Raw genomic sequence first — 12441 nt, 5'->3', positions numbered from 1 at the left:
CATATTTGTAAAATCCAACATTCATTACAATATCTTTTGTCAACTTTCCCACTGGAATCTTGAAGAAAAGAAAACACTATATACACAGACAATGTTGAATATTAATTTTATTTCAGAGTTTTTCCATGCACTTCAGATCATCCAAGTAAAGAAGGCAGCCTGTCAAAGGTTTTTAACATTTGATAACCATGACCTGACTTGTTCAGTATTGTTGACAGAGGAATCTATTACTATTATTATTATTATTATTATTATTATTATTATTATTATTATTATTATTCAAAAGTGTATAGCAGCTCATCTCACCAAAAGGAACTCTGAAGATTGACTTGAACAGGATATCTAGCTCACTACCAGGCCCAGGGCAATTACAGATGCAAACTAGGCCACTGTCTGGTCTATTGATATTTCCAGGTCATTCAGAGAGAGAATCTCTGTCTTAAATTTTTAGGGCAGAAACAGAGAAACTGTAGCTGATTGGCCAGGGGAATTGCATTTCAATGGGCATTCTTGAGAGCTGTTTACCTTTCCATTTTCTTCTTCAGACCTTGACATGATCCTGAAGAAAAAAATCAAATAAAAAAGTTAGTTTATTGTTTGAAATATTTTCCTTCCTTCCTTCCTTCCTTCCTTCCTTCCTTCCTTCCTTCCTTCCTTCCTTCCTTCCTTCCTTCCTTCCTTCCTTCCTTCCTTCTTCTTCCCCCAAATATATATTTTATCCTAACTATATTTACTTCTGTTATTAAAGCCTACCTAGGAAAATTGAGTTCTTAGCATCATGTGGAGAAATCAGTGTTCTTAATATAGTCATAAACCTCTTTTTGCTTTCACTTCCTACTTTATATTTGATTAGGCTTGTCCCCTATTTAAAGATGCAGGACTACTTTACCAAATGTCATTTGATTCTAAGTGGTCAAACTGCTTTATTTTGTGTAATTGTGATAATAATGTTGCAAAACAATATATTCATGCTGGAAGCATTTTAAATAAGGTGCTGCTTTCTTTTTTTCTTGACAAAAGTGCAGGTCTCTGCAAATGAACGATCTGAATAAAATGGTAAAAAAAATCTTATCATTTGTGATGGGATTTCTCCTTCTTTTTGAGCATTTCCTCCTTGATTTTCCATTCACGCTGAATGTTTGGTTGTTGTTGTTCTATTCTAATGCTTTTCAGTAGTGTCAGAATACTGTGGTTTAGTAAAGGCAAGTTTAGATGATAAATAGATAACCTTTATTTTCATTTTTTACTGTGGGCACAATGGCACACACTGTGACTGAATCTGGATGTTCTGCTTCGGATACCATGAAGTCTTCTCCCAGAAGATAACAAGGAAAACAGATTGTGAAGAGGATGTGTAGTGTTCCAGAGAATCACTGCAGCTGTTAAGTTAGTAACACGATTAAGTGAATCTGGCTTCCCCATTGACTTTGCTTGTCAGAAGATTGCAAAAGGTGATCACATGACCCCGGGACACTGCAACTGTCATAAGTATGAGTCAGTTGCCAAGTGTCCAAATTTTGATCATGTGACTATGGAATGCTGCAAGTGTGAAAAATGGTCAAAAGTCACTTTTTTTCAGTGCCATTGTAATTTTGACCAGTCACTAAATTATGTTGTAAGTTGAGGACTATCTGTATTGCTAGCACTGGCTTCTAAACCTGATGAGTGCAGACGACTGCTATCTGGTTGAAAAATAGTTATTGCTGTTCATGATCTGTTTGAGAGGGCTCCCCACAGACATCCAGTTGTCCACTCTCAGAACTGAGGTGCTGGAATATTGTAGATCAGGGCTTTTCAACCTTTTCACCCATTGTACCACTTTTAAGATATGGCAATATCCGTGTGCCACCAGTCGCCTAGCAAGGTGTCAAAAACTTGATGACCAAAAAAAAAAAAGAAGGAAAAAAGTGATAAAGTACAGGTAGTCCTCGACTTACAACAGTTCGCTTAGTGATTGTTCGAAGTTACAATGGCACTGAAAAAAGTGCTCCTCAAGCCACAGCTAAACAAGACAGCGCCTAGCGGCGCTCTTCCTCCTGTCCAAGGTTTTCATTGTTGTGAACATTTCTGTTGAGGATTGGCAGTAGGGGTGGGGTGGGGAGTGTTTGGTTTATATTTCCCCCATCTGCTGGGTGGTTGCGGCAGGTTTTGGTCACTTCACATGACCCTGGGACACTGTGACCGTCATAAATATGAATCAGTTGCCAAGCATCTGAATGTAAATCACAAGACCCTGGAGATGCTGCAACATTCCAGCTGATCGGAGCTTCTTCTGGGTTCAGCAGAAGTGCCAGGATCAGTGCTGCTTTCCAGCTGATTGGTGCTTCTTCAGGGCCCAGCAGAAGCGCCAGGATCAGCGCCGAGCTCCAGCGGACAGCCTTGCAGCTCCAGCCATCTCTCGCTCAGGCTTGTGCGGTGCTGCCGCTGGTTCAGCTCATTCCCCTCCCCCGCTACTTTTCTAGGATGGTCACGTACCACCTGCTAGGTGCCAATGTACAACAGATGGTACCCGTACCACTGGTTGAAAAGCCCTGCTGTAGATAAATTTCTGGTCTGAAATAGTAGGACTGTTCTTATGGTCTCCTTAACATTTGTCCTAGAACAGGATTAGGCAACCTTTAGTGCCCTAAATATTTCTGAGTTGCAACTCCCAGTGCCTCTTAGAAATATAACTGATGATGAGGAAGACTGTGTATTTTATTTAGCAACATTTAGAATACAGTGAAACCTTTGCCCTAAAACGTATTTTTGCAGTCTGGAATGGAGATGGCATTTTCAAAGTTTTATCAAAAAGTTAACTAATTTTGAAAAGTGCTTCCTGAAGTTGTAAAATGTGAACGTTACTATAATAGATGGTTTCCCTCATCTTTAGTTTATAGTAGGGTTCAGCTGTGGCTCTGATAAGTTGCTGGCTTTGTGTATTGAGATTTGTGCAGTGAAATGTTACTGTATTTGGAGATAAATGAAACCCAGTTTTTGAAGTTCTGTTTTAAATACTTACATCTATAGGGAAATGAGCCTTAAGAAAAGCATGGAATCTCAAAGATTAACTGATGTGGCAACGAATGTGGCATATGAATTTGTAACTGTCAGCAACTGGTTGTGGATCTCTGCTAATATGAGAATACACTAAGACAGACTTTCTGGAATCCCTCTGATCAAGTTGTGAAAATTCTGTGTGTCATTTCTTGTTGTGGAAGTCTTAAAATACAGTAGGCTTAGGGTGTGGATTGGGTTTCCAATCCAGACCATTATGGTAACCCATAATAAGAACGCAATTATGTTTCTTCCCAGAAATTTTTCACAATTGACAATGCAGAAAATTACGGTAAGTGGTAGAATTTCTACTATCCTATACTACATGAGTATAAATCACTGATAAGATTTTTGGGTATGGGAAAAATGGATAAATTTTATACAATTTAAATTGGATATGAAAAAATACCATTTAGCTTTTTTATAACTTGTATAAAAACTCTACTTTTTCTTTTTCTTTTCTTTGCTTTTCTTTTTTAAATACCTTTTCTTTTTAAGGTTTATAATTCTTTTTTCATATATATTTTATTTTTAATTATCTTATAATTTTGTTAATTTCTTTTAATTAAGCCTATATTCTGCTCTGGGAAGCTCGGGGGGGAGGGAGGGGGTGGTTTGGGAGGGGTTGGGGGAGGGTTGTATTGTTTTGCTTTTTGTTGTTGTTATTGTTTTTTTTCTGTTTTTGTAAAAGTTTTTAAAAATTTTCAATAAAAAAAAAATTAAATCAGCTGTTCTTTGTTTTGGCTGCTGGCAAAAACAGCCATTTCTTTGGGATTTCCCCAACAGGAAGTAATAATATGCCTAAAGAGGCAGCGATTTCCTTACATGGTGGATAGAGTACAAAAAAGTTTTGATTCATAGCCAGCAGTCTACCAAGTTAACAGAGGAGCTGCTGACTCACAGGAAAGAGGACTTTTAATCATTACCGTCTATGCTTAATGAGAGCATTGTTTAGCTGGTATAAACTTTGGAGGTAGCCTGAGTTGCTTTCCAACAGTAGTTAGTGGATAAATAAATATAAAACTTGGGGATGCTTCAGTGAACTCATTGGATCATAGTGATGAATGAGTAAAGCTTGAATCATGCAATATGAACAGACTGGCCATTTTCAGTAAGGTTAAAGATTGGGTGGTAATGTCTCAGAGCAATCTTGAATGTCCTTGACTATTTTAATCACGTTCCTGAGCGGTAACTTAGACAGAAGCTTTTGTGATTGTCCTAGTAGATTATTTACTTCAGGAGAGAGATGGATAGACTGCATTTTTAAAATATATTTTGGGATTTTCATAGCTTGGAATACCATCTACTATGATGTCTTTCTGACTTGTTTCTGATTGGATGTTGTTTCTGATTGGATGATTATGAAGTACCTCAAGGTTCCATCTTGGGCTTTCTTGCCTTTTAGCATCAACATGAATCCACAGAAGAAGTTCTCAGCATGAAGATAATACATAGCTTGATGTATGTTTTTCATTATTTTATCACAGGGGAATGGAATTGCTTAGTAAGTTCTTGAAACGGTTTGGAAATGGATGAGTGAACCCAAGCTGAGGATTAGTCCTCATCCCATAGAAATATGGATTGAACATATGCCTTAATCAGTGAAGAATTATGTGATAGTGGGAAATATCACTAGCATAGGTAAATAATAAATCGGTTTATATAAAGGAAGACGTTGCTAGCTCAGTTATATCTCATATCAAAATCTGGTATTCATAATGTATTACATTGATATGATATCAGTTTCACTAGTTGTCAGTTTGTTTCCAACAGTTTAAATTGGCCTTATTCTTTAAAACTCTGAAAAATATAAAGAATTTCTCTACCAACGTGGATTTCTCTAGTGCTGAAGTTCTGCTTCCTGACCTGCCATCAGGATCCATCTGGTAGATAGTGTTTCTCTGGTGTCTACATTACTCATTAGGGCATCTGTACTAATCTTTAAATGGATTTCTTGTTTCAGTTTGCATTTCTGAAGTGTTATAAATATAGAATTATTTGAACAATTTTTAAAAATAGTATGGCCTGCATCAGTTTATACCAATTTCAGGAATGGCTGATAAATTTGCTGTCCAAAAGCAAGAAGAGTTCAGTTTGAGAACCTGATTATTCTAAGTTGCTGAATTACTGCAAGTCACTTTTTGCTGATAGCCTTCCTATCTCTAGAGTGGATGACTTTTGTCATCTAGTTTTCTGCCTATCCTTTACTTCCAAACATAATACAATTTGGGACCAGGAACCATATTCACATTTTGAGCTTGCTAACATTTGTCATATAAACTCCATTTGCACCCTTCTTTCCTTCTGTCTGTATCTTTTGCATGATTACATCATTCATGCAGCATCACTGTGGTTTGCACTGACCACCTGTGGTAAAGAAATTAGTTTTTTTTATTATTAAAAAGTTTTATAAATTTTACAAAAAGAGCAAAACAATACAATAACAAAAAACCACATATACAAAGAGAAAAAAAACTAAACATTACACAACAAAACCCCCCTCCCCCCACCCCCACCCAAACACCCCCCCTTCCCCCCCCTGAGCTTCCCAGAGCAGGATATAGGCTTAATTAAAAAACAGTTAAAAAATTATATTTATAGAAAGAAAGAAAGAAAAAGAAAAAAAATATAACATTAACATATATATGTATATATATAAAAATAAAAATTATGAAAAAGCTATATGATATTTTTTATATCCAATTTAAATTGTATAAATTTTATCCATTTATCCCAAACAGCAAGAAATTTCTCTTGCGTTTGTTCCTTTAAAAAAGCCGAAATCTTTGCCATTTCCGCCAAATAAGACACTTTAAGAAACCATTCCTGCAATGTAGGCAAAGATTCCTTCTTCCAATATTGTCCTACTAACAGCCTCGCGGCTGTAATCAAATTTAACATCAATATAACCTCCTTTGTATCACAATCAGTAACTATACCCAACAAAAATAATTGCGGAGTAAATTTTACCCTCCTTCTAAAAATTCTCTGGATATTCCACCATATCTTAATCCAAAATGCTTTTATCTCTCTACACGACCACCAAATATGATAATAGGTAGCATCCATACAACCACATCTCCAACATTTAGGTTGTAAGTCAGGGTACATAAGAGACATTTTTTGTGGATCAAGGTGCCATCTATAAAACATTTTATAAAAATTCTCCCTAAGGTTCTGTGCTTGTGTAAATTTGACATTTCTCACCCAAATGGTTTCCCAAGTGTCCAATGGAACTGGCTCACCAAAATTCTGCGCTCATCTGATCATACAATCTTTAATTAGTTCCGTTTCTGAATCCAACTCAACTAAAACCCCATAAATCCTCTTAATGTGGGTTTGTCTTTGATCCTTCACTTGCTTAATAAGATTTTCATCTTCTCTAAGAAGACCCACCTTAAAATCCACCTTCCATCTATCTACTAGTTGCCTATATTGGAACCAAGAATAAATAATATTTTCTTGTGCTAACTCTTCCCGTGATTTTAACTGCCAGTTTTGTCCATCCCATCTAAGTAACTGTCTATAAGATACCATATCCATTTTAGCACCTGTAAAGAAATTAGTTTAATAGGTATTTCCTAATTATCAGGGAGAAATGGCTTTTAAAGTGCGTGTTCCACCTCAGAACATCTGTCTGCAATTATTTGCAGATGATACTCAGTGGACACTGGTGTACATAACAGGCAATCAGAGCTCTCTCTGTGGGCACGTGTGCCATTGCCCCAGCCCCGCCTCCCCCTACTGCCCCCTCCTCACCAGCAGCTCCCCCAAAGGAAACTTGCTCCCAGGCGCGGTCCACGCAGAGCAGCGCAGCAAGCACATGGCAGCTGGGCAGCAGGGACAAGACTCTGCCCTTGCGCCCCGTCGCACGCAGATGATGCTGCAGGGCACGGGTGGAGGGCATGACCACTATGGCGCTGCTGGGCCACCTGGGCGATCTGCTGTGGTAGGCCGTGGAGGCGGGTGTGGTCCTGTAGGCGGGTGGGGGCGGTTTTTGGGCACTTGGTTTCTAAGGTTCGCCATCCTTGGTGTATAATGTTATGCCATCTGAAAGTTGTGGTAGGATAGGAGCTCCTAATCACACCAGTCACTTGGGTTTCCAAGGGCAGTGAGGACTCAAGAACTACACTCAAACTATGCTACCTCCTCCATTGCCCCATTTACAATGAAATCAGAGGGAAATTATAGTTGGTAAGTTTCAAGGGCTTGGACAATTGAACTCTCTTCTTGCAGACTTGTTTCTAACTTAGGAATCAAGTTGCTACTCTTGCTCTGCTGTCATTTAAATTTAGAAAGAAATGTTTCAAGTTCTTAATTGTAGTTCTGGCTTTGGGGTCCTGGTGGTAGTAGAGACCAATATGTATCTTCTTGGGAGTTAGTTATGCAGTACTTCAGTTATTTTTATGATTATTTTTAATTGTATTTTTTGATAGTGTTTTATCACATTGTTTTTCTCTCATGTATTGATTGTTGTTGTTGTTAACTGCAAAGTCATGTCCGACCCATCGCGACCCCATGGACAATGTTCCTCCAGGTCTTCCTGTCCTCTACCATCTTCTGGAGTCCATTTAAGTTCACCCCTACTGCTTCAGTGACTCCATCCAGCCATCTCATTCTCTGTCGTCCCCTTCTTCTATTGCCCTCAATCTTTCCCAGCATTAGGCTCTTCTCCAGTGAGTCCTTCCTTCTCATTAGGTGGCCAAAGTATTTGAGTTTCAACTTCAGGATCTGGCCTTCTAAAGAGCAGTCGGGGTTGATCTCTTCTAGGACTGACCGGTTTGAACGCCTTGCAGTCCAAGGGACTCGCAGGAGTCTTCTCCAGCACCTAAATTTTCTAAATATTTATTTATTTTTTTAAAAAAAAAATGGTGACACATAGCTCCAAGGTCCTTAATGGACACCCCAATGATTTTATGTGGTTATTAAATAGCACTGAAGGCAGAACATTGCCTTATGGCGCCCCACATCATACCTTCCAAGATATGGAAACAAGGCTGATAGAAAGTCACTAAGCAGCAGGGAAGCCAATACAGAAGCAGCAATCCCTTCTATTTCCTAGGTACCAACTTCACAGAGTCTCATATCTGGTTATCTGCAGAACAGCATCTCATAAAGCCACAACGGTCTCCTGAATAACAAAAGTAATTCTCCTAGCACTAGGCTAAAACTGATGCCACATGTGAAACCCAAATGGATACATTGCCAAGAGGGGTCACAAACACCCCCAAGTCCGTTCATCAACACAATAATAAATATCAAATCATATTATAGAGCTTAAGTTAGCATGGGGTAAAGCAGAGAGTATCTTCCATACAATCAGGCCAGATAAACCTAAATCTGGACTCAAGGGTCTATTGGATATGATATATATAGTATATTAAAAACTAATATTTGATATGAATACTAGCAATTTTATCATATTGTTTTGCATATTTGTTGCCTAAGGTCTCTGAGGGGTTTAACATTGTTTTTTCTAGGTCAAACAACAATAAATAATAGCCTATAGGCCTTCACAATTTAAGGATTAATATTATAGCTTAGGCTGTGTTCTTGTTTACGTGCAATTGATAGATTGGCTGCCAAATTATGAGTTCAACATAAATTTTATTTGTTATTATTTTATTCTAGAAATTTTAACTAGATACTCTTTGAGTAGTTTTAAATGCACTGATTTTGATTGTAATAATAAATATTTGAAATAAATAACAGTCCTTGCGTGACAATTGCAGAATTGATTCCTTTATTCATTTGTGAGATTTATACCTTACTCAGCAATGGTTGAGAGTCCACTGAAATCTAGACTGCCCATTCACAATTAAATGTGTTAAATTCTATGTCATACTGGCCTCTTATTTTCCAATTAAATATGTAGACCCTCTGTAGTTAGAAGGCCTGAATTTTCTATCCTTGCATTTCTTTACTAATATTTTGCTTTATTGTCATAAAATATAATTAGGTTTTATGTACCAAATCTACCTTTCCTTGTGTATAATTTAAATATTAGGCTTCTGATTTTTTGCATACTTTTTCCATGTCTTTCCATGGGAAGGAAGGAAGGAAGGAACTCCATTTCAGTTACTTGACACAGTGAACATATCACATAATCACATACTTTTAAATTTATGAGGAGAATATATGTACTTCAGTCATTTTCTAATGAACTTTGATCCTTATCAAGTCCCAGAGAAATGTATCTCAGAGTCTGTGATGAGACAGTGTTCAAGCCTTTGCAGGCAAGCAGGCTGATAATGGCTTATATTACTTTTGAAGAATGTGCTCTTTGCAAATGAGTCATTCTGGATTAGTCTCTTCAGATACAACATTTACTATGTCACATTATCTCAGTCGCAGGATCTTTCAGTGGCATCAGTTCGTAAGCTCAGCTTTGAAGTTATCAACTTGTCAAGTGATGAAAAAACTAGTGATATTTGGGTGTACTTCTATTATTACTTCAGCGAGTTTGATATTCATGAAAAAGTTAGGATGTTGTCACATTCCAAGGTCATGTTCATAGAATTCTGCCTAAATATTTTGTCTTCTAGGCAACAGAGAATTTGCTGTAGATGATCTTTTGGAATTCAAATCACATCAATGGTTTGGGGCGTCTGTAAGATCTAAAGAAAATAAAATTTTGGTAAGTCTTCATTTGAAGGCTTGTCACATATTACTACCATCAATGCATAAAGTGAAATATAAAATACAAACCAATAAAAACATTTAGGGAATATTAATGTATGTTTTAAAGGCTAAAACATATGATAATAAAAATGAATCTAGCAGCAAAAAAAAAAACCCCACAACACATTAAATAAAAAAAGAACCACAAAAAAACCCAGTGTCTAATCTAAAAGCAATCATAACATGCTTAAGGGACTAAAGAAATATTCAATTGCTGTGCCAAAATTAATCACTACAATAATCCGAACATAACTTCTGAAAAGGGGAAAAAAAGTTCTTCCTTACAGGTCACTTCATTAGTCAGAGCCATAGATGGCTTTAACATCCAGTAGATAAATATAGCTTTGTTAATTCGGGCCAAAATCAATTAGAGCTACAAGGTTTAAAAGCAACATTTTAAATCGAGTCTGGGGATGGATTGGATTTGTGGACTTCAACTCCCAGAATTCTCCAGTCAGCATGCATAAAGGGTTGGCTTGGTTTGTACTGAAATCTTAGTTCTATGAACTGTTAACTCTAATAAGTCGGCATACTGTCTCTCAGCTTGAATGCCAGAGATCAGCATAATAGCTCATCTACTAATTGGGGATAGCAGATTCAGCAATTTAGCACCCAGTCAGTGGTTTCTTCAATGGTTACTGATTGGTTTCTGAGACCAATTCAAAGTGCTAGTTTTCCCCATTAAAGCATTTCATGGCTTAATGCATCTTCTGAGAGAAGATATGATAAAGGTCTCCATCCCATGTGAGATGAGAAGAATGAGAGCTTGATCATATACCTTCTCTGTAGCTCCTGGGCTCTTTGTAATACCCTCCCCCTTAAGATAAGGAATCTCAAGGAAGGTCTTATATATATAGCTATGTTAGCAACCCAGAGTTGATGTTGCAAGAATGTGTGTGTGTGTGTGTGTGTGTGTGTGTGTGTGTGTGTGTGTACTTTCTTGCAACATCAACTCTGGGTTGCTAACATAGCTTAAAAAGAACAGGGCATTAAAAAATAATAATAAAATATAAAATGGCATAGGGTTGATAAGGTAACCATATCATTGTCTGTAAAAATTTCAGTGATACTTTATGGATAATCTTTGACTTAGAACCACAATTGAGATTGAAATCTCGTGCCATTAAGTGGGATGTCCACATGATTGTCTCACTCAACGATCTCAAGTTCTCCTATACGCAGGGAAGGGAACTCCTGCAGCAGGCTTCAGGAATGGAATTTGGGATTCCCACTTTATTACTCCAGCTGGCACAGGAGTTCCTCTCCCCTCTGTGATCAGAAGTATACACTTATGCGCCGGGCTGGAGAAACAAAATGGGGAATCACAAAGTTCCCTTCTCTGGTTTCTCCAGCCCAGCACATGAGTTTCTCTCCCTTTGTGTACAGAAAGGAACTTGAACAGTAGGATGGAGAAATGAAGTGGGAATCGCAAAGATCCTGGTTTCGTTTCTAGAGTCCAATGAAAGATTTTCATCCCGCTCCCCCCCCTATGCATAAAAGAAGGGAAAATCATTTGACAGGTAGCAGCAGTTTGCAACCTTCCATGCCAGCTTCCTCACTGATTCCAGCAGAGAAGATTGCAAATAGCAATCGTGTTTTACTTTTTCAGGGTATGAATATCAACCATTTATGCAATGCGGAAGAGAGAAAATATATTATTTGGACTATATTGGGAGGTTTCTTCTTATCCCTTGAGATGTACCCAAACTTCTGAATCTGTTTCTTAGAAGGCGCTGCCATTAAACCATGAAGTGTATTTCTCAGTCATACTTTATGGGAACAAACTGCCTTTTAGATACATGGAGATTCTCTCAGCTTTATTGCACATCAGCATAACAATGATATACAAGCTCTTCCCCCTGAATTTTCTTGGCTCATTTGAACACATGCATGAAGCCACAGCTTAACTGAATTGCAAAATACATTACATCAACTCCTCCCACTTCATAGTTTAGCAATGTAGCAAACTCATAGTAGGGCTGATTGCAAATTTAACATGCTTTTTTTTGGTGGTGAGGGGGGGAAGATCTGCATCTTGGTTCTTTTAAAAAGCACATCATGTATCTTATTTGAAAAGCGCATCCAGTATGTACATAGCCATTTGTTCAGAGGCTGCTTGCTGTTCATAACCATTCTTTTCCCTTGATTTTTCTCACGGCCATGTCCCTTTTTAAAGAGCTTTCTGAATACTTCCATCTGCAGGCATGTGCTCCTTTGTACCACTGGAGAACTGAACAGAAAGCGCAGAGGGAACCTGTGGGAACTTGTTATCTTTACGATGGGTCTAAAGCTGTTGAATATGCTCCTTGCAGGTCAAGTATGTAGAGAATGTCTTGTTAAAATTACAGCGCAAATTCTGTTTTCTATGTACCATCATCTTTCATGCATTGTTTGAAGGAATGTGCCTTAAACCCCCATATTTCCCGTATTGTTCCTTCATGACTCGTTACAATCATTTGGGGGAGATCCTTAACAGAGAACACAATTGAGAGAGGGCAAATCTATCTTTTTAGCGTTTTCTCTAGAGTTGGATTTCATAGAAAACACTATGAAGCTCTGAATCTGGAAATAAATGGAAGAGGGTAATGGGAGTATGATTATTTGGATTTGCTTGTTCTGTACCCCCACCACCCCCACCGCAGTCTCTGTGATTTCACAAATCTATATCTAACCACGATGATGCCAAAATGATAAAACTCAGATTGTGACATCAGAACGCAAGCT

General features: G+C 37.8%; 1 protein-coding gene across 2 annotated transcripts in view; it reads left to right on the top strand.

The window, feature by feature from the left end:
* Positions 1-12441, top strand: part of ITGAV (integrin subunit alpha V) — a 78031-nt gene that overhangs the window by 27214 nt on the left and 38376 nt on the right. For both annotated transcript variants that reach the window (XM_039349969.1, XM_039349968.1), the window contains exons 3-4: positions 9582-9673; positions 11920-12034. In XM_039349969.1, the coding sequence (XP_039205903.1) occupies positions 9582-9673; positions 11920-12034 (207 nt within the window). The remainder of the gene's footprint in view (positions 1-9581; positions 9674-11919; positions 12035-12441) is intronic.

This window comes from Crotalus tigris, unplaced genomic scaffold (assembly GCF_016545835.1).
Source record: "Crotalus tigris isolate CLP2741 ecotype Arizona unplaced genomic scaffold, ASM1654583v1 scf7180000018304.516572, whole genome shotgun sequence".
Lineage (NCBI taxonomy): Eukaryota > Metazoa > Chordata > Lepidosauria > Squamata > Viperidae > Crotalus > Crotalus tigris.
This window is presented reverse-complemented; position numbering and strand designations above follow the sequence as displayed.